General features: G+C 29.9%; 1 protein-coding gene across 2 annotated transcripts; it reads right to left on the reverse strand.

The window, feature by feature from the left end:
- Positions 1 to 998: 998 nt before the first annotated feature.
- LOC113402543 (organic cation transporter protein) lies at positions 999 to 23424 on the reverse strand. Of its 2 annotated transcripts, none has more exons than XM_026642828.2 (3): positions 23131 to 23424; positions 9868 to 9979; positions 999 to 2659 (listed from the first exon to the last, which is right to left on the reverse strand). In XM_026642828.2, the coding sequence occupies exons 1-3, from the start codon at positions 23408 to 23410 to the stop codon at positions 1150 to 1152; spliced, it is 1902 nt and encodes a 633-aa protein (XP_026498613.2). In that variant the 5' UTR covers positions 23411 to 23424; the 3' UTR covers positions 999 to 1149. The 2 variants fall into 2 exon arrangements, with proteins under 2 accessions (XP_026498613.2, XP_026498614.2); XM_026642829.2 differs by lacking the exon at positions 999 to 2659 and adding an exon at positions 2985 to 7086.
- Positions 23425 to 24889: the final 1465 nt, after the last annotated feature.

A 24889-nucleotide genomic window follows, 5' to 3' on the forward strand; every position in this document is an offset into this window, starting at 1 on the left:
ATTCTATTATTTACATTCAAGCATAAAACATAATCTTTAAAATCACAAAAGAGGTATCTACCGTATAACAAATGTATATTATCTATTTCTAATAATTTGGCACACGATTTGTAGTTAAGACAATGTTTTAACATCGGTGTTTATATTTTAAGAAATTATATTAAAGGAACATTTACATAACCGCCTTTTATATTTAATTAATTATAATACTTGTATAATTTTGTTTACAATTAGTTTTGCACGAAATAGGAACTCGTAATTTCGTAAAGCCTAATTAATATGTTTTAGCCTGTAATCAAAAAATAAATCGTCATTTCTATGTTAAATATTTTTAAAAATGTTGACTAACTTTGGTAACAACATATAGGCAATCGCGTATTCTTAGTAACTAAGGTATTACTATTTAAATATGTACCTATTCCATTACGTCGTACGTTTTAGAATATATATGCTAATTTTCTTACTGCAGACATACAAAGGAAAATATCACAAATTATATTTATGGTATTTATACATTATTATAAATATATACTTGGACTTTTTGTATTTGATTCGGTATTTCGTAACTACAAACTATTAGTGCTGATTTTGTTTCACACAATCTTAAAACTTAACTAATTTAAAAAAAAAAAACATTTTTTTTTTATATAAATTAGATACCAATTATTTAAGTTCTTTCATATTATTTAAGCTTCGAGATTGTACACAACATGAACGACACCAATACTATTACACTATTTTAAGACTAATTGTTTTTGATTACATGGTCCCAATTTTATTCTACTATACAATATGAATAAGTTAAATACTTTTTTATAAGCTCAGTTTAGAAGAAAATTAACATACATATAATTTATATTTCTCTTAAATATTTACAATTGCTTATTCTAAACTTTAATCATGTTAATGATGATTTTTTTATAAAAACAATGTAGGTATATACTTAATATCTTACTATATATATCAACAACAATTGTGCATCACTATTTTTATTATTCTTTAACTCCATCGTTAACACTCTTTACTAAAGTGCTTCTGCGCATTTGGCAGTGTGAAGCATTGGTAATTGGACGGATATATTATTATTTTTTTTATATATCTACAAATCTTTTCTTTCTTTCAAAAATAAAGTAAAATAGTATAATATATTTATACTTTTTTATTAATTTCTTCCAAAGGAACCATGGACTCGGCCGCTTTATCATCGACACTGTAAGGATCAATATTTTCTCTTCTCCCTAAACAACTCGTAAAACAGTTGTCACCCTTTCCAAAGTTTTCACCATCCGCTATAGACTGCGGCATTGGTTGATTCATAGTCTCGGGTAAGAAACAACATAAAAGTCCGGAAACAAGTGCCACTAATCCGAATATAACAGCGGGTATTTTAGGGTCAAACGAATCGAGTAAAGTTATTAATGGTGTCATTGCTCCAGACAACCTTGCACACATACAACCTAAGCCAATTGCAGAGTTACGTACTACTGTAGGAAACAATTCCGCGGAGTAGTTGTAAACTATAGCAAATGATCCAGCAATAAACAATTTGCCCGCAATAACAATTACAGTTGATAAAATTGTGCCAGTGGGAATAAAAGCGGCAGTAATACATGCACCACCACCGATTATCATCATTGAGGTCATAAGCAGTCTACGGCCCCAAATGTCAAGGAAATATATGACTGCAGCATAACTTGGAAATTCTACTAGACCAAACACAGCAGTAATAAGATACGGATTACCTTCAAGTTTGCCAGTACTTAATGTAAGTCCATAATAAACTAAAGAATTAGCGAAATAACAAAGACAAATATTTAGCGTTTTCATTCGTAGATTAGGGGTCCTAAAAAGATCTAAAGTACTAGCTGACGGTTCTTCACTATCTTTAGAAGACTCAATTTTCCCTTTGGACACGAGGACCGCTCTGTCTAATACTTCATCAGATTTGTTAAACTTTAAAGCTTTTTGAACAATATCCACAGCTTCTTTGGGTCTGCCTTGAGCCCACAACCATCGTGGTGATTCGTCCATTATCCAAAAGTGCGGTATAAGAAGAAGACCATGCAAACCATAAACAACTTGGAGAATTTGTCTGTTATCTATAAGTGCCCCCCAACCAGCTACTAACATTATACCAAAGGCAAAGGCACCTTGAAAAGAAACACCGCAAGCAGTTCTTTTACTAGATCCGACAAGTTCCATAGTTAGCACAAACGCTGGTATATATGCACCAGCAGATCCAAAAATTGCGTAAAAAAAGGTAACAACTAAAAATGACCAATATTCAGGGACAAAGGCTACAATTACTCCTAGAATTAATTGAAGAGCACCTGACCAACAAAATACAGTTTTCCTGCCAATTTTGTCAGCTAATCCGCCAAGAAATACAGCTCCAGTAAATACTCCTAACATATAGACTGTTTGGGCTACAGCACCACGCCATCTACGGTTGCAAACAAGGTTCCATTCAATCGCACGAGATGATGTTCTATATCTTGTATCAAATACCCATTTCTCACACGAGGCAGTTTCGTTAAATTCAGTAAACATCAAACAATTGTCCAGGCCACCTGTAAGTGTTTTAGGTATAGCAGCTAATATTTCTGAAGAATTCCAAGCAGCGGTCATTTCGTTGGTGTCAACTCCCTCTATCCAGCACCTGGAAATTGAATAAGTTACTTTGAATTTTTATTTTTAGTTTACTTGTTTTTTATACATTATTAATCTTTAAATTTGAAAACATTTTGTTAGTAATGTAATAAGTTTTTTCCAAAAAAATTGTATGATGTTTTTTTTTTAAATAATAATGGGTAATTCGTTTATAGTTTCACTACAAAATGTCTTACCTGTACAACTCTGTATTTTGAATGTAGTATTGTTATTACTTTGATAGTACCTTCGTTACTTTGTCTTATTATACTTTAATAAATTAACATTCAAAATCTCGTTACATACGTGCATTTAGGATTATTCAAAAACAAAAAAAAATGGCTAATATTCTTTATTATAAAAAAAATACAAAACATAATAAGCATTGTCGTTTATGAAAACTACAAACAAAACTTTCTATTATTAATATAAGTTTAAATTTTTACTTTATAATTTATATTTTATATAATAAACGTAATTTTTTTATTACAGTTAACGTGAGTTTTATTTCAAAGCATACTTAACTAAAAACTGGGGTAATATGTCCGAGGATGTCCAAGTATTTAATAGAAGCAACGAAGGTGATATTAATTATATAGTTTTGCATTGGCAATATATTACGTATGTATGTTTAACAAATACAAACAAATATGATATACTGTTTTTTTGTAACATTGGCAACATATTATTAAATATGTGTTTATAAAAGTACACACGGATAAGATTAATATGTATATTGTATATAGACTAGTAACTACGACGTAGAGAACTTTATATCTTAGGAAAAATAACAGACGTTTTAAAATAACTAATATCATGGCAGTTTATCAGCATTTTGGTATACATACATATTATTTTACAGCATAGTTGGTTGACTATAATAATTGCTGTTAGCAATTATATTATTGTTTCAGTTTAACATCCACAAACTAACGACTAGGTATTAATAAAAAAAAAATTAATAGTTATTTATTACAAATTCAATTTAATTGATAAGTCTGCCTTATAATTACCAAGAGTTCATAGAGGGTCAACTACATAATGTATACCCAAACTCAGGATTATATGTGTAATGAGTAATTTTTCCTTTACATATAATTAGCACCTATCAACACGAGATACGTTCCATGATACATTATAGTCTATTCCAAACGTAGGAGAAGTACTGATAAATAAAATTAATAAGCAACTGATATTATATATTAAATCGACTTGATATCATCGGCCAAAATATTAAATAATCTATTACATTCGTCATAAATGGATTAGAATAAAAAATGGCGTTTTGAATATTTGCGAAATTGTTAGCGGAACTTAAACTGCATGTAAAAAGAAAATGGATATACGTAAATTGAGTGTTATTTTATAAAATAAGATCTAGAAAGACATCAAGTAATGTTTGTAGAGCAGAATATAACAGATCTAAGTATAATTAGCAAATCCCATGGAATTAGTAAATTTCAGGATTGTTTATCTACTTCTTCTTCCATTGAAATAGACTACATAGTGACATATTTTATATTATGATATTAATAAGGATATTTTGTTTACAAATATTTAAATTAATGTCGTTTCCATTTGTGATGATTTTTGACTAAGGTATTATTATACGACAAATATGATATTAGGGAATAAGTATATAAAAATGATAATAAGATCAAATAATAAAATAATAAGATCATTGATAAATTTAACGTGATGTACTTACAGACGACTAACTTGATATTCGATAGAAATTAAAAAATATAAATTATAATACTACATTTAACAATTACAAGTGGTTTTCAACGCTGTTTTTTCTCGTGTTATTAATTAGGTGAATGGTCAAGATAAACGCGCTTCCTTTGCTCTCCGCAAATGTATTTCAGAACGGACACTGTAGGTAATTATTATTTAAATAAAATTGTTTGTATTTACTTTACTGCAGATGTACAAAGTTAAGCAATTAACTTTGTTTTTTTTTTATATCTTACACTCCTAGAAAATTAGCAGTGAATTATTGAATCTCGAAAATAATAAAGTTCTTCTGTTTTATTCCTTCCTGCGACATTTTTCATAAGAAAGTCTTTTGACGAATGCAATTAACAACATTGCATTAATCCCAAACAAGGTTTACAATAAGTTACTAATATATTTGATCTCTTAGTTTACAAGCCGTTAGCGATACGCGAATCATGTGCTCCCGAGCAAAGTAACGCACGTTTATTTATTTTAGAAATTAAGCAAGCGAATAAAACAATTGACACCTAGATTAGAACATGTTCTAAGAACAAACAGCGTAAATCACATTAAAAATACACAACCTAATACACAATTAAAATCTTTGCATTCTTACATTGCTAAATTAAACGTATCCTCCAGTCTGAAACCAAATGACTAGATAATTTCAAACACAACGAGATAATATTTCCTTTGTTGAAATTAATTAACCATCTTATTTAACCGTTAATATTATAATGTCTTATTTATAGATACACATACCACGTAAAAGACTCCTTGGTAAACTTATACTAAATGCAAAAAAATATTTTCATGTCTATAACTCCACAGTACATTTGATATATTGGCAATTAAGGCTGTCATGAAATGAGGCAAGAAAAAGTCTTAAAATTTGTTTACGAGCGTAGTACTGTTTCTAGAAGCAAATATCTAGACAAAGATCTTATGAGTCTACTCAATTGTTCTTGTAGTATACGACTATATAATTTTAATTGTATTTCGTGTAATCTAGTTTAATAAATAGAAAAGAGTAATTACTGATTCGTTGAATTCCTTGGTAATTCAACTTTCACTGGAGCACACTGGACTTTTAATGAACTAGTAAAATAACAATTTAAAAGCATTAATAAAAGTCTAATTGCACTAGGCATATCTTGATTTTGATTTTACATATATATCTGTATATATCTGACAAAAAATTGGTATCTACTATATTTAACATATCATGATTTTTTCTCTGTTACATCTAATGGAATCATAGTTTCGGGGATATCTTCAGAAGCATTACTCATCCGCCTTCCACTACAGTTTGTAAAACATGTATCACCTAATCCAAATTTCTCACCATCCTCAATCGATTGAGGCAGCGTACGGCCTATTGTTTCTGGTAGGAAAAATGTAGAGAATCCAGACAACAAAGCCAAAAATCCAAAGATAATGGTAGGTATTTTTGGATTAAGAGTATCGAGCAAGCTGATCAATGGCGTTAAAGCACCAGAAACACTAGCGCACATACTACCTAGACCGACGCCAGAGCTGCGAACCACAGTAGGGAACAACTCTGCTGAATATTTATAAATGATAGAATATGATCCAGATATGAATAGTTTCCCAACCATCACAATGCCTGTAGCTGAAGTAGACCCGTGAGGAAGTGCAGCTACAATTAGACAAGATATGCCACCCAACAACATCATTGTGCTAATAAGAGCTCTATGTCCTATGCGGTCTAAATAATACATGATTATAATATAGCTAGGCATCTCTACTATACCCAAGAGAAATGTTATAAAATAAGGATTGCCATTTAGTTTGCCCGTATTCAATGAAAGACCATAATATACGACAGAATTAGCGAACCAGCATCCACATATAATGAGAGTTTTCTTTAACATATTTGGAGTCTTAAAAAGGTTGAATGTTCCAGACGGACTGTCTTCAGAATATTTTGTGCAGGTTGCTTTACATTGTGATACCAATGCAGGCGTATCAATTTCTTCAGTAGATCCATTCATTTTTAACGCTTTTTCTATTATTGCCACAGATTCACGAGCCCGACCTTGCGCCCAAAGCCATCTCGGAGATTCGTCCATTAAAAACCAATGAGGTAGTAATACAACAGCATGTAATGCGTATAAAATTTGTAAATAAAACCTATTATCAATAAGGTATCCCCACCCAGCTAGAAGCATAATTCCGACGGCAAACATTATTTGAAAAGTTACACCGCATAATGTACGCCGACTCGGTCCCACTAGTTCCATTGTCAAAACAAATCCTGCTATATATGATCCAGATCCAAAGATTCCGTATAAGAATCTTATCGAAATAAATGTATAGTAATCATTTACAAACGCAACTGCCGTTCCAAAAAGTAATTGAAGGATGCCAGCCCAAACAAAAACAGTCTTCCTTCCAAATGAATCGCAAAGCTTTCCGAGAACTATTGAGCCTAAAACAACACCAAACATGTAGGCAGTTTGGGCTGCGGCTCCCATCCACCGTCGACTACAAACGAAATCCCATTCAATACCACGTGACGATTTATAATATTGAGTATCGTAAACCCAAGACTCACAGTGTTCTAATGATTTATTTGGGCCGTACATCTTACAAGAATCCAATTTTCCATGTTCGTTTAAAGGTATTGCATTAAGAACTAATGAAGAATTCCAAGATTCCGTAAAATTTGTGCTATCTACTCCCATTATGGCACACCTGAAACATAAGAGCGAATTGCATTATTTAATAAAATTCGTTGGTGCAACTTAAGCACAGTGCAAATGAAAGTATATCAACTAAATAAGCCCTATTTTGTATTAAGAATGCTTAAAATTTCTTATCTAATAAATGCTCAAGTTTACGTGACATGAGTAACAAAAAAGCTTGTAGTTAAATTGTTTTCAGTCGGTTATAACAAATGATTTAAAGACTTTGATTAAATAATTCGTAGTAGTAATTATGAAACCGCATAATGTCACAATTTCGTTATCACCAACATGCAATATATATTATAAGAAAAGAAAGAAAAAGAATAGCCCACTGATCACGATGAAAAACATGCTCTTCACCAACTGTTACAGTTAATAGGTATATGTTGTGCGTGAATCAGAAGTATGATAGAAGTTTTGAAATATACAATTTTATATATTTATTGAAAGACCTAATAAACCTGAGGAGTTATGAGATTAAAAGTTATGCGTAAAACTTATATAATAATAAAAAGCAGATATTTAAAGCCTTAGCCAGAATGTTTATAGTTTAGAAAAAATGTACTCACTTTTGATTTACCATCAGCACCAAAAAGTCACTGGCTTAAAAAGAACCAAAACCTGAGACCCGAAAAAGCATATTGTACAATAATTGTAATAATAAAATTCAACATAAAAATAATACAATTAGTTAAGCAATTCATCAATGTTAAATTTTATACAAAATATGATGTATTCAATAATTTTTCATATGTTACTCTACACAAAGGCTATTAAATAAAATAGAAAAATTATCGTTAATTGTACGTTACATATGTTTTAATTTATTTTCGCAAGTTTGCAATTAATGCTTTTTTTCATACTAAAATTTTATATTCAATTAATAAAATAAATACATTGTTATTGTCCGAGTTAAAAATGAATAAAAACTAAAAATGTTAAACTACATGATTTCGGAACATCTAATTACATCGACGAAAAATTGAAAATGTATACGTTGTCTACACGCGTTGAAGATAAACATGTCTATCTTAAGTTGTAAATAAAAACATTTATAATGCAGATTTACAGAGAGCAAACTGTTAGAGACTTTAAAAGAAATGTAAAAATAACAAGTCTATAACAATAAACTAAACAAAAAAATTACTGTGGATGTACTTTTATGGCATCGGTAGGTGGACAGGCAAATTAAACACACACCTTGCGCCACATACCTTGGGAACTGAGATGTTATGTCCCTTGTGGCTGTAGTAACACTCACCCTACAAACCGGAACACAACAATACTAAGTATTACTGCTTGGCAGTACCACCAAGTAAACAGCAAGTAAGACATGAAAGGAAGTAATTTTCTCTATAATACTTTGTCACACTACACAGATTTAGAACTATCAAAAACTATGCAATTCTTAAATTGAAATATTTTTTTTATTGAAATATTTGATGTGAAATGATTAATGTATTTAAAAATAAACTTCAAGTATGGTATTAAACTTATTTACCGTATAATAATAATAATAACGCAAACACAATAAATACCTGAGTCCTTATGTTTTGAACATGCACATGCATTCCTCATTCAAAAAAAGATAGATATTGAAGAAAAAATGAAAGCATAAACACACCCATATATCCGAAAACCGTTTCGTAGAATAAAGCATAAAAATAGTTCAATACATATTTATACGATAATAAATAAAAATAATAAAAAAACTCTAAAGGGATAAACTATATTTTTTAGTAAAAAAAATATTGAAATAAAAGGTACTTGTTGTTCGTTTTAACTTTGCCTTTATTTTCCTTTTGCATCAGCATAATGTCGACTTTTTAAATATGTATGTATGGGTATTTGGCGTAGATCCAGAATTTTGCAATTCATTTGAAAGTATGTTGTTCCTTTGAGAGACGTATCATATTAACCTAATTTATAAAGTGCTATATATTAACTATATTTAACCAAAAATAAATAGTATTATTATTTATATAGAAAAACATTTATATTTTTTTCTTGCATTTGAAATCGATTCATATATATTCTGAACAAAAAACCAATACAATTTTTATGAAATTTTTGAACAGTTCGTATTTGTATAATCCATTGATCAGTCTGGCTTCCTGAGTTGCATTTGTTTATTGTTTGACCTACTTAAAAGATATTTTCGGTAGACGGAGCTTTTTTTATTCTGTTTTATGCTATACTGTTACGACTGTATTTATAATCTGTGATATACTCCATCGTATGTATGATTACAATTCATTGTACAATGAAATAACTCAAAAATAAGTATTTACGTCATAAAATGTCCTCATGCATGTACGTGTATGTGTAACTTCTTGACATATAATTAAAAAATGATCTTTGTTGTAAACTGCGTGCTGTGTCATGCGGAAAATATTACGTGTTTAATGAAATGTGGAATGCTAGCTAATATATTCTTATTAATATATAACATATTCTTAGCATGTCGGTCAATTTTCGTGTGCAAATATCACGTGAAAACGACTTTTCGGATTTAATTAATCTCTCTTTTAGACGGGTCTTATTTGGGCGTTGCAATAATCGGTAATAATATGGTAATAAACTGTGTTGTGTTATTTTTAAATTTCGATTATATTTCTCTTTTATGTTGTCTACGAACTCATTTAGATATTGAATTTTATAAAAAAACATCTTAATCTACGCCTTCTACCCTTTTTTATAAATGTAATCTAGTTCACGAAGTATGTAAAATTTTATAATGTGTATTAAATTTTAAATTTAATAATATGCTAATTATATCAATAAATACCTATGTTCTGGTACTGCGGCAACTGTTACCAAAGAGAGCATGTGTAACCCAGCTGTCATCGCTGCCAGGATATGCAGAAAGAATTGAAAGCCTTGATATCGACCGAAATCTCCTGGAATTAAATAAAAAATTATATTAGATTATATATTAAATATAGTATTAATTCTAATTTGTTTGTCTCAGTGTACCATAAATATTGATTTGTTGAACGATTGATAAATTATGAAAAATCGCGGGATCAGGCGCCAGTCTTAAAATCAAAATCTTGAAAAATCCATTCTTTTGCGCTTCTAAATTACGAAACAAAGGTCTACTCCAAATATTAAATATCATCTTATTATTTAATCTATGCATTTATCTAAGTTGTTCAGGACATTGCTTTGAGTAATTAAATGTTATGCGTAATAAAAAATATTTATATGAGTTATCTTAAACGCTTATTACATTTTATAAATTATTAACTGTTATCAACAATAATAAAAAAAAAAACATTTTGATAATAAACACTGAAGCTTGTACATACTTATCAAATAGTTATAAGTTTGATATAAATATTTAATTTTGGTTACAATATTTCATACTGTATTATTAAGTAAAATATGAGTATTTATTTTTAATATAAAATAAAATCCTTAACAAATAATTTTTCATAAAAATTATTGAAGCCAATTTTTATTTATTTTATAATTCCGTGGAAGCGTTTGTAATAAGATCTTCAACAACAGCAATTACTATAGCAAATTAATTAAAAATGACTCGAAAATAAAACTGGACGTTTAAAGTAAAGATTTTTTCGCGTTTGACGGATGACGCGTCAACATGATAATAAATGAGTACTTATGAGGAAATTAGAAAATGGCGTCAATCGTAGAAAACCCGAAAAATGAACGGAATGTCTTTTGAAGGGATGCATGGCATGGAAATAGAAGACTGTTGCAGAAAACATATGAATGCATTGAATGAAAGATGATGTAGACAAAATGGGTGTGATTATGGAAGTGACGGTTGACCGGAACGAATGGAGAACGAGGACACATTACGACGAAATTACGATGTATATTTACGAATATAATACAAATACGACACGTTTCGATTACGTTTTTCAGCGGAAAACACAACAGAACTATAGGTAATTTATTTATTCAACTGTTAGCGGGTGACTGTTTCGATATTAAATTATTATAATGATAATTAATGCAGTACTTAATCAATTTGAACTACATAACGCAAACATTAAATATAATCTTTCGCTTTAAACATTTAATTCCTGGTTTATATGTTTTCGTCCTTAAAGATAACTTACTTATTGATTGAATAAAAGAAAACAAGAATTGTATTTTAATATCGCATCGCTTCAAACGCATTGAGGTCGAAATATGCTTGCCTACTGTAACAGAATAACAAGGTTGTCTAACGCGACTCATCAATTATGTTTTTCTTTTCACTTGAAATAATTGTTTAATTTATTTATTTTTAACATAATTGTCCTAGTTTTTACATTGACACAATATGTCTGAATCTCTAACTTAGTGGAACATAAAATGATTTTATAGTAAAATGATATTTTTATTAAAATACCCTTCGTACCCGCAAGTATTCAAATTCAATAATAAACATAAGAAAAAATATGTTCGAAATGATATAGTTAGGGTTATAGTTATTATTTTTAGAAAATTTTGTTATAATACAATATTGGAAACATATCTAAAATCTGATAAAATCAGCGATTGTGCGAATCAGCGATTATAACACTCGACTAATAACATAACATAACATAATCAGCCTGTAAATTTCCCACTGCTGGGCTAAGGCCTCCTCTCCCGTTGAGGAGAAGGTATGGAGCATATTCCACCACGCTGCTCCAATGCGGGTTGGTGAAATACACATGTGGCAGAATTTCGTTGAAATTACACACATGCAGGTTTCCTCACGATGTTTTCCTTCACCGCCGAGCACGAGATGAATTATAAACACAAATTAAGCACATGAAAATTCAGTGGTGCCTGCCTGGGTTTGAACCCGATATCATCGGTTAAGATGCACGCGTTCTAACCACTGGGCCATCTCGGCAATTAAATTAAATTGATTTGTTTTAAGAAACGATTTAACACATAATTATTATGATAAGTAATTGGAACGACACTCAATTTTTTTGTAGTCAGTACCGTTTTAAAAAATCGGTCGCGAAGGTATTATTGATTATCATATCTTGTATTTCAATTGAAAACAACTAGGCCAAGGATATCAACAGTCTTTAATGTGATGTTTTAATAATGTTTCGCTAATTTGCCGCATTACTGTACTATAATGTAAGCCCTTCACTTTTAAATCGAATTATTTAACACGGGCAATCATCGAAGTCATTTTACAATAGATATCAAATACCAATATAAAATAATAAATATCACAGACTATATAACTTATTTTGTTATAATTTAATAAGTGATAATCCTAATAAGTTTACGGTAAGGGCCGAAAGTCTAATTTAAGTTAATTTCGTGATTAGAAGACAATAATGTTATAGTCTCTTTTATTATACCGACTATATAATCTCTAGTAAATAATTTTTATCATACATAATGTGGACTATTTAAAGATGTTTCATAATAAATAAATAACTGAGAAATACTAAAATTATATTTAAGATATTTCTGTATCATAAGTGGGTAATTCGGTTGGCATTGGCACAATATATAATGCTTACGTTAGACGTATATTTGTAATTTCATGTTGTATATAATAATTTTCCGGCCTTAACTAACACCAAATTTATCAAATGGAAAATATATATATATAACATGTGTAGAAGCCTTAATGTCAATATTTTCAGTAAATATCTATAGATATTAAGCTGACCTTAATTAAATATAATAACTTTTATGGATTCATAGTTAAGTGTTACGAAACCTCCCTAAAATTACAGTCACTGTGTGAATATAGATACGGTGTATATTCTCATACAATATTTTCTTTATTATTAATCTTTTTTATCTTTAAATCTTTTTATGGCATCTAGTAGAAGTTACCTTTGCCTATAAACACTTGCACTTATAAAAAATAAACCTTTTTACTCTATCATTGTGCTGTTAACCATGACAAAGCGAGTCTGTTTACAGACTGATATGAAATATATGCTATATAATCATTACCAGATATATTTATGTAATTAATTTAACGTCTTTTATTAGGGTTTTATATCTGAAGACGAGTACCTCATATGAGCTACTTTTATTGTTGACTTGAAAAACTCGCTTTATAAGAATTCTTGAGACTGTCAAAAGAAACGCTGAGTCTACATCTCACATGCCAATATTCTTGCCGATAGATTAACTGTTGGTGTTTAATTTTAACAATTTGTTAAAAAAACGTTAAGAATAATAAATATATTAAATAGATACGCATAAAATAATACTATTTATTATTATTAAGACAAATCTTTTAAATTGTTTTGTCTTTACCTATATGATTTACTTAATTGAAAATTATCTCGAATTAAAATCTTGTTCATAATATTAATTAGATTATTATAATAATTATAAATACCGTACACACGGTTTGTTATGACACATGCATGTAGTAAAATAGCCTAGCCTCGACATGTTGATACTGTGTTTGCGAATGTAAAATGATAAAACGATTAAATAATAAAAACTAAAACGTGTCATTTAAATTAATATTTTTTATTTTTAATCAAGGCATGAATGTTCATGAATGACCTTGACCACGAATTAAAAATGTATATTCATAGAAATGATTAAGTTTACTTTTTGACATACCAAGTTGTAATAATAGGTACACACAAAATTCAGGGACAAAGCCATAGTTGCTTTATATAAATTGAAGTACCTAATTACTAATTATATAAATACTAAGAAAAATAAAATGGTTTTAAAAATATTTTCTCTGAAAATCGTTTCGATTATAATCATTGTATTGTTAATTAGGATGAAAACAATTAAAATAAATTTTGTAATTATTTCATTGTAGATTTAACAAAAGAAAACATCAATAAATGTCATTTGATGATAGCGACGTTAATGGATGATCATGTAAGCCGTAAATAAGTCTTTTCCACAAAACAAGAAGTAATGATAGACGGATGTACGGCTACTTGACTACAATCAACCACTTAATACTTACACGTATTTGCGAATGCTGCAATTTTGTGACAAGAACATTATCTAACATCATTTCAAAGTCCTTCATATTATTTACCTTCATTGTGCTCTTTATTAATTGAGTAAAATTTTTATTTCCTAATAAAATATGATCTGTCTATATTGACATATTAATAAACATAGTTTTGCAACTCTCTGTTTACTAAACCCCATGATAATTATCATTTGCATGTGTTAATCGTGTTATAATATATACAATTTACTATGTAGTAAATTCGAATAGTTTAAACTGCACTTCATACTGTAATCGAGAACGTGTAACCAGCTGTATAAGCTATTCTTAGGTATTACAAAACAAATATCAAAAGGACAGACTGCGAACGAGAACGGCTCACATTAAACTATTTTATTTGTGTGTCGTATGTTAAATATCTTTTTAAGTATAACGTGAAATAAAGGCAAGTAATGCTTCGTGAGCATTATAATTTACATTTAGATATGCAAATAGGACATAAATATACATATCTATATTGAACCTATTTATATATATTAACATAATGTAATCGATCTAAATTACAATATGCAATGTAATAATAAAGTTGCTTCGACCGATAAGGTGATAAGTGAACTTAAATACATTATCAATAGCTGTTATGTTCTTTATTACAAACGCAATCGGCCTGGTTATTTAAATTATTTTTTTTCCTTCATTATATTATTATCAAATATAAACTATATTCGCGTATAATAAAACGTGTATGTGGAAGACGTGTACAATGACAACAAACTTGTGTTGTGGTGTGAAATAGTTTTATTATATGTATATTATATATAGGATATATGTAAATTGAAATAATAGTCTATATTTTTTATATCCTGGTCGCAAACACGCCTTCTTTTTTAACAGAGTAAATCCTGAAAATATCCCAGTACTGGGCACATGTCTACTTTCTCTTATTCTAGAAGGTTTGGAACTTTTCACATCATGATGCTCCAATGCGGGTTAGTGCAGAATATCATCCGGCCCACAAACTTGTAAACGATGTTTTCCTTCACCGCTAAATACGAGATTAATTATAAATACAAACATGCCCATGAAAACTGAGTGTTGCTTGCTCGAATTAAACCCGCAACCTAAGGTCAATACCTATGTATTCAGTTCACTGTCACGATTTTTTTTTTAATATCTAAAAACACTTCAATATATCAATACATCTTTCGTGCTTTGAAGTCACTACTTTTTTGAAAAAATGATTTGAAAAAACTGGATAGATACTAATAATTAATTTAACTTTAAACCAGTCTTATCAGTATCGTTGGACCGTCACAAGGTTATCAATTCGTATAGGTTTATCTGCTGTATTTGACGTTACATAATTTAAAGTCAATGTCAAGGGAAAAAAATCGATATCGAAACATCTATTTTCGCGCCTTTGATGTGATGTAGTACCGACTCGTATGCCGTGACGACAAACGACATAACGCTCTCTCATGCCGTCATCCTCTCCGTCGGCGCTCTATAGTCGAAGTATATACTAAGTATGTATGTACTTCCTTGATATATATTGTTATATTAGTGTGAAAAATATATTAATTGTATTATTGAAACTCTTTGTTTTTATATATTTTGCTCCATATTTATTTATTTATTGGTTTACTTTAATTTATGATCATTCATTTTATATTATTTAACATTTATTGACATGTTCTAATTAATTATTTATCGAATAATCTTTCGGGAAGATGACGGTTCCTATTATAAAAACATTCCATGGACGAATCGAAATCAATGGGTCAAGCATTCCTTGATAAAACATTAGTTGAACCGGATCAATAGTAATAATATTATGAATACTTACGGCCCATTTTTATTAATTAAAATATTATACATGTTGCGCAATTAAAATATATTTTGTTAAATGATTAGGCTTACATGTATTATCATTATGTATTCTTAAAGGTCGTCGGGCAAAGAAGATTATCTATTCATGAGAATAATTTGGAATTGGAATTTTCATTACTGCGCATTAGTTGATAAGTTCAAACAGCATTTATTTAAATAATAATACATTCTTCTCAGGACGATTTTTTTTTTATTATCTGAATTAAAATAATGTTCATAAAAATCTCAGCTGTTTTTGCTCGGATTTAAACCAGTGTATACATATCAAGATCGAAAACGGTCTGGTCAAGACCGGGCCGTCTCGCCTCTTTGTATTCGTATATAAAAGAACTTTTTTATAAAAACTACTTATCCAATTCTGTTTATGTTTTACATGACAGACCACATTTCTGATTGAAACGTGCTATTAAAAAAAATACTAATTTGTAATCGAATTTATCATTATGATAAATAAATTGAATTAGTCGAACTTGATAGGACTCGTTCACGTAGGTCTGGCTACCACCCACTGTATGACCACCCACACCCATGTATTCTACCGCCAAATCAATACTTAGTACTGTTGTATTCCAGTTCGAAGGGTAAATACTTTTACTATTGTTAAGAACATATTATCATCTCATTTCTTAGTCAGATCTTCCCATCAGATGGTCCATTTGGCATTCTATTGCAAAAAAGCAATACCGACTAATAAGACTTGTATTCAAGTATAATGTTGGATATATTATAATTATTAAAGATACATATTATATCAATATTAGCCGAGTATTGTTATCATTACAATAGAAGCGAATACATTTAATGAATAACATAAAACTGTTTGTGTAAAACGTTTTAAATTAATAGTGTTTAATAAATGTAACAGATTTTTCTAATAGATGTTAACACTAGAACGACGGGCAGGGGTCTTTTGACCCATTTTGAAGTTTATCGTTCGATAATTTCGAAAATATTAGTTTTGGTGCTACGTCCTCCCGTGACTTTTAATGAAATAGTTTATATTTCAATGTACTGTTGATGTTATTGTTATATTATCATCCTGAAATAAATAAACATAACATTTACCTACAGAGACGGCGCCGGGTCATTTGACCCAAGCGAACGAATAAATGCTTATTAAGATAAACAGTATCCATTTGAAGGTAGGTCATAATATTTACATTATTCTTTTATAGCTGTGGATGTTACATGTGAAACTAATTGTATAGAATCATACCAACTGTTACTTTCGTGGAGCAAACAGTGTTATTTTACAATGTCTAGGCTGAGCGACTATTAAATATTATTATCGTTACAATCATTGCCTGAGGATCAGTCAGACGGTGAGGGTGAAGATGTGGAAAGTAAATTCGATTCAGAAGAAGAGATAATTCCATCCAAAACGAGTTCTTCAAGCAGTGACGACTCAAATGACAACATGCCACTAGGTAATTATTATCTCTTTTCTTTACTTATTCGATAAGAATATTTGCATCTATCGATTACTAGAATTACAATTACAATTAAAAAAGTGCACAGATGCTGAAGCTCAGCGCGTACTTGGTCATTCAAATTGGTCGATTACATTAGAAGAAATCGAAAAATTCATTTCAATTTTATATGCTAGAGTTACTTATGACGCAAAAAATATTTCCGTAAATGGTTTGTGGAACAAAACTTGGGGCATAGCTTTTTTTTCTAAAACAATGTCAAGGGATCGATTCAAAGAGATAATGAGATATATTAGATTCGATTTACGTTCTAAAAGATCTTCAAGATTGCAAACTGACAAGTTTGCACTCATTTCAGAGGTTTGGAATCGTTTTATAGACAACTGTATTACTTGCTATTAGCCAGGTGAAAATCTGACTGTTGACGAACAATTGTTTGCCACTAAAGTCAGATGTGCCTTTATTCAGTACATGTCTAATAAACCAGATAAATTCGGAATCAAATTTTGGTTGTGTGCAAGCATTCCAAATACCTATTGAATGCTTCGCCTTATTTAGGTAAAGATGAAACTCGTTCAAAAAATCAGAGTCTCGGTGAACATGTTGTTATGAAACTCGTAGAACCATTTCTCAAAAAAGGAAGAAATGTCACCACTGACAATTTCTTCACATCTGTTTCGCTGGCTAAAACTTACTTTCCAAACAAACTACAATAGTAGGCACAGTAAACATAGGAAGACGTGGCATTCCTTCCTACGCCAAAAATCTAAAATTAAATTTATATTAAACAATTGTTTTGAAGACAGACGATGACCAATGTTCATTAACCATTTATCAAGCGAAAAATCAAAAAATGTATTATTACTCAGCACACTGCATGATAATATTCAAGTGGATGAAAGTACCATAAAGAAAAAACCTGTGACCGTTACATTTTATAACTCTAATAAAGTTTTTTATAATATATTAAACCTTGCTGTTATAAATGCATGGATTTTATATCAAGAAGTGACAAACAACAAAGTGCGTAGAAGAGATTTTTTACTCCAGCTAGCTTTAGAACTCAGCAATATGTTGGAGGACTCTTCTACCATTGGTTCAATACAACCAGCAATACCGCGGCAGTCAGCCGTAGCTACTAGAAAAAGACGCCACTGTTCTACTTCTAATTGTAAGAATAAATTCAACGAAAAGTGTGATATTTGCAAAAAACCATTATGTGGACGACGCAATCAATCAAAAATATATCTTTGTCAAAATTGTAAATAAATTAATATAAAAGTTCTAGTTATTAAAAACTATATTATTGCGCAACAAATTAATGTTTGAATGATAATCCGGCCTTTTCTAAAGATCACAAACATATTTGCAATCAAATGCTCATTGCACATATTAAATTCATTGTTATTATGACGTGAGGTCCATTGACAGCCGTCTTTCTTGGGAAGAGTATTTTGCCGTCTTTCTAGTATTCATGAATTATAAATAACGTTTTAATTATGTATAATGTTTTTTTAAGTACTTTTTCGTTTTGTATTTTATCTTTTATAATGAAAATTGAGATATAAACATGGATCGTGGTGTAGAGTTCATTTTGTAGAACATGAATAATAGAGGCCCCAAAATACTACCTCTGGTCTTCCTTGTGCAATTTCCCTAGATTTATTCAACCGAAGAATTATAAATTATTCCAATTTTTTTTGTATGTATTAAGACAAGTGATATTTTGCTATCGAATTATTTTCATTCATTTAAATTTTTATCTTTATATTTTCATAAATTTTTAGTTTTTTTAATTATTTAACTTTGCCACCAAATATGAAAAACAGTCGAATCCACGAAATCCCCTATTCAGTTCTTAAATTAATTTTATTATAAATCTGTTTTTTTATTCTTAACATTTATTTACCCCGATGCGCCCTTCCCATTTAAAATTAAAGCAGGTTCAAGAGATCAGCCCACATTAATAGTCAAATAGAAAACGTTGTACGCTGTACATATTTGATTTTCAATAAACGTAATTTATTGTATTTTCTTAAGCCTAACATTCCTACACTGAAAACTACATTAAAAGCTATAAAAAAAATATAAGCCTAGTAATGGGAGAGAAATTAGTATCAAAGTGATTTGCTATGCATCCTCCCTTGTTTAGTATTGGTATTAAATAATGTACAATACACATTCGCAAAAACATAAACGATTTTCCCAGAAATTGTGACGTACATTCTATTAACACTAGAAACAAGAATAAACTTGTTACTCCAAGCACCCGATTACACAGGGTTAGTAACTCTTTTTTGGGGCAATGTATACGTTTTTACAACAGGATCCCAGAAAACGTTCGTTGGGAATGTAATGATCGCCTCCAGGCTGCTTCAAATAACTAAAATATAATTATCATTGTATATAATAATGGTTAAAAAATATATATATATATATATATATCCCGCTGAGTTTCTTTCGCCGGTTCTTCTCGGGTCCGAGGTGCTAAATTCCGAACCGGTGGTAGATTTTTGACAATCAATAAGCAAGTGTAAACACTTCTATATTGAATAAAGATTTTTGATTTGATTTGATTTGATATACATTGATCAATAAACAGCAAATCGCAACCCACTGCTGGACATATGACTTTTATGGGGTTTGCTTTATTATTTGTTTAGCTGACCTTGATATTGTAAAAATCTAAATCTTATTACTGTTGTGCTACACGATATATTTAGGTACGATTAATTAATTATATAAAGTGTTAAGATGAAATTAATTAATTTAGTCTTAACACGAAAACGTTGATTATTTCCAAAACATATTCTCAAGAAAATCTATTTATATAGTTTAACAAATACTCAATCAACAGTAGAGGCTGGTCAAGTAATAAAATTAGGGTAACCATTAGTGTTGCCACACGTCCCATATTCCCCGGTACGTCATTTTAAAGGTCCCAAGGGATATCAGAAAATGCTGCCTCGAATTTCAACTTTCTTGCATCAAAAACGAAATCAAATAAAATGTGAATTTATGACCTTTTTAACAACGACCTTTTCAATTACGATTACACCTTGAAAAACAACAAGTTACAATTTATTCGGTCATCATTCAAGTATAATAAATACAGTGACAAACATTCTATGTCTATACAATGTTTGAATGAGAAGTAAGATACTCAAAATACTAAAATTCCTCAAATACTGAAGCTTTGCCAATTGATAAAATTAAATTTAATGTTAAAATCAAATTGATTAATATGGCGTATTTACTCAATAAAATGTTATTACAGATGCTAGTGTGGAGTTAGCGTTTGTTGATTTCCATGCAGGATAAATCAATTGTATTTAATTACCTCTGTAATTAAGGTATCGGAAAAGATTAATTACTGGATTCCTTTACGATAGAATCTAAGTCTGTGGTGGATTTAAATTCAAATTAATCTCGTAATATGACGATTCAAAGAGCTCGTTAGAGCCTGCTTGAATAAAGTACCTACTCATGTTTTGTTTTAAATTAATCTTGAATAAATAACAATAATTATGTACATGAACTTCGTACGAATGTACCAGTTCGTACCAATTTCATCATGAGATATTGCGGTTTTTTAGCCAATTAAACAAAAGTCCCGTGTAGGTTAAAATTATATTTAATAAAGCTGATATAAAAACGACTACAAGAAAGATAAAAAACGACGTATATATGTATATATTTTAGAACTTAGATTAATTTACCGTTACATGAAATCGATGTATATCTACAAGACTAGACACGAATTCTGATTATTACAATAAAGTTTAAAAGATAACCAAATATTAATTTAAGAAAATAACTTGTGAATCATTTTAGTTTTTATAATTTATAATTATCATGTCGACAGCATTAGTTGGTCCAGTGGTTAGAACACGGAACACCCAGGATTGCAGGTTCAAACCCAAGTACTTGCAACACTAGGTTTTCAAGAGCTTAATTTGTTTTTTCTAATCGACCATGAGCTTAGCGGTAAAAGACGACTTCGTGTGGATGCCTGCATGTGTCAGACGTAGGTCTGGAATAAACTCCAAACTATGTGGAGAACAGGTAAGGTATTTACATACTGTAACTACTTACTATCATAATGTTACAGATATTAAATATTATAGCCCTTGAACAAACCACAAAGTTGATATTTGACACTTATATGAGATGAAACAGAATGGGACACGATAATACACGTAATATTTCAATAAGTGTTTAGTATATATATGTGTGTGTAGTATGTATATGTGGTATGAGTGTTATGTATTATAAATCAAACACGTAATTTCATCATACGTGTTAGATTTAAAGAAAGTGTGAATTTACTTACGTTTACTCTGTGTTTATATTTTTAATAAAATTAAACGTGAATTTTGAATTATAATTTGTCCGTTTAGAAAAAAATTAAATACGTGACAAAATTCAGAAAGTGACATTTTATAAGTTTTATTATCTATTTTAAATCATTGTTACATTTTTTTCTCGTAGCAATAGTAAAGAAAGTGTGAAATAACTCCATGTAAAAAAGTGTAACAAATGATCTGTGGAACCAATGAAAAGCAATGAGCTATAGAATCAAAATGAAAAATAACTAATAACAGAGAAAGTATGTTTAGGTAGTAGATAATGTAAAGAACTTAATGAATGTAATCTTAAGAATCATCATCCAAATATATATTTAGTTCAAACATGTTGTAAACAAAAGCGTATCTTTTGTTTTCAACTTATAAACCAAGGTCATTGAACTATAAAACTATGCGTCCTTATTAAAATCCTGACTCAAAAACAGTAATAACAATAAATAATTGTTTATACAATACAATAAAACATGACTATTCATATTGTATTATATATTTCATACTGGTCACGCACAATCTCTTGAGATATTATTGTGGAAGAGATTAAAAATAAATTATTTACGATACTTTACGATTTCCATATACATATATATTCGTAATTTATATTCATGTTCAGTACACGAGTGTTCAAGGTTACCATTTATACGAAATTTCCATTACAAAATGAATATATTGAATAGTGTAAATAAAGATTTATGAAAGGTGTTGAAGTGATCATTTACAACAAAAAAGATTTTGTACAATTATATTGACCGCTTATTGTTGACTTAAAACTTTGCAGAACATTAATTTCGTACTTGAAGTATTTGTTAATATTTTTTTAACCGTTTTGCTTGGAATAAAATCCAATAAGTAATTTTAGCATATATATAAAATCTCATTAGAAATTATTTTGTGGATTGGTTATCATTTAAACATATAGAAACCTCAAATAACTCGCTGTCCCAGCTCGTTCATTAATATTGTAAGCAAACTATACCAGATACTATCTTGGTAATAATATAATCTTATTTATATTTATATATATATATATATATATATATATATATAATTAAAGTAATAGTATAAAAATCGAACAATAACATTTCTATCAAGATCACAGTTTTTATATTAAATTATTCGTATAAAAGAATTAATAAATAATTTAAGATATTGCTCTTTAAAGTAAATAAGTTTAACCGTACAAATTAGAGTTCATTTAAAAATGAAAGCTCTTTGGCGCTGACTCGATCACTCGTCCCTATGCGAAGCTTGCGACACGTGCAATTGGTATTCTGACCGCAAGACTCGCTTGACCAAGAACCAGGCCAGTCATTTCTAACACGTGTTCATACGCGATTTTAATTAGGTACATTTCTTTAAAAATTAGTAGAAGTCATTTAAAATCCTTCCTTAAACATGTAAGAAATTTGTCGAACATATGTTTTAAAGATCAGATTCAGATCACTTACCCAGTTTCCCCATCATTTCTTCTAAAGCGTGTTCCTTGTCCATGGTGTAATTATTCGATGTCCCCGGCTGTCTTAAAGTGTGTTCCTGTGAAGATGCACAAACACCATTGATATGTAAATAGTGAGCGCGGCGTAGTGCGGACGCCAGGCATGTGTGCCGGCGGACGAGCGAATGGACGGTTATCGTCGCCGTCGTGGCGCCGACACCGTGGCGGTCGGTTACCGCAACCGAGCGAAAAAACTTGCAGCGCCTTATCTCCATTAACTCATACCTTTCCATTGAACGAGCGCCGGCGCTGCGTTAACTTGCACACTTAGCGCTGTACCTTGTAATTCTAACCGACATCATATCTTTGCTGTGCAAATTCATGGAGCTTTAGAAGCTCTCGCGCTTTAAATATTTAGATTTTTAATGTCAGAAAAATGTTGTAAACTGTTTCTTTGTGTAAAAGTCGCATTGCTTTGCTGTGTAAATTAAGGCAGCTTTAAAAACTGTCGTACTTTGAATAATTTTGCTTCTTATATTATAAGCATAAAAAATTTCAAATTGTATTTTTATGTACGTAATGGTCACGTTTTATTTAATTACAATATTCATAAAAGTATGAAAAAATTCATTTTTTCAGGACAAGTCATAATTTTAAAAGTAATAAAAATAAAAATTCTCGACTTGTTTTTATTATAATGTTGTTATATCAATGATGTTTTTAAATCAAGCTTGTTTAGAATACTCACAGCTTTAAATAAAATTATTATCTTCTTTTTGTAATAATCTTTGTACCTGTTACGATGAAGTGTGACACGAAATGAATTCGAATACCTTCTTATAAGTCAAGCTAACATGGTTCTGTCCAACATGATACGAGTTGTTTATCATTTTGTTATCGTGACTCTTTTTTATTAATCTGTATATTTTTTTAGTTTCACTGTGTGTTTAATAAATAAATACTATTCTTTCATTCAATTAATATTGGCGAACGAAAATAATAATTAAAAAGGATTAAATAAATTAATTAAAAATTTTAATAAAAAAATAAGGATTTATTAAAGGTTAAACAAACATTTTTACCCGTATTATTGCTTTAACCAATAGGATATAAGTATCTGTAAATAGATCTAATCGCAAATGCTGTGCTAATGCATCGTAAAATATAAGTTTTTCAAGTTTATTGAAGTACATAGGTACTTCATTAAACTCTATCGTAATTCGTAATATTTCCTCAATAACCGATTCGAATTGACAAGTGCACAAAGCTATATAAAAGGTTTTAAGTTCATATTTTATAAATTATAGCAGGGATTTATTCCATTTTAAAAGTGAAATTAATGTTCAATAATAGTAAACATACAAATGGTTACTTAGAGTTATCTAGAAGAGTTATATACTATCGTTGAATGTTTTGAAGATATTTTGGAAAAGTCAGTCAAATGACCTCTCGAGTAATTTCCTTATTAGGCCTTATACCACTAACAGTTAAAGCAGAGCTTTATAACAAAAAGATGTTTTTACTTTAATTAACTAAAATAATTACTTTTTTTATGTTAGAGATGGCAAACGAGCAGGAGGCTCACCTGATGGAAAGTGACTACCACCGCCCATGGACATTGCAACACCGGGAGGCTTGCAGGTGCGTTGCCGGCCTTTCAGGAAAGAGTACGCTCTTTTCTTCAAGGTTCCCAAGTCGTATCAGTTCGGAAAAACCGCCGGCGAGAGCTGGTTCCATAGAATGGTTGTGCGAGGCAGAAAATGTCTTAAAAA

Source organism: Vanessa tameamea, chromosome 11 (assembly GCF_037043105.1).
Source record: "Vanessa tameamea isolate UH-Manoa-2023 chromosome 11, ilVanTame1 primary haplotype, whole genome shotgun sequence".
NCBI lineage: Eukaryota > Metazoa > Arthropoda > Insecta > Lepidoptera > Nymphalidae > Vanessa > Vanessa tameamea.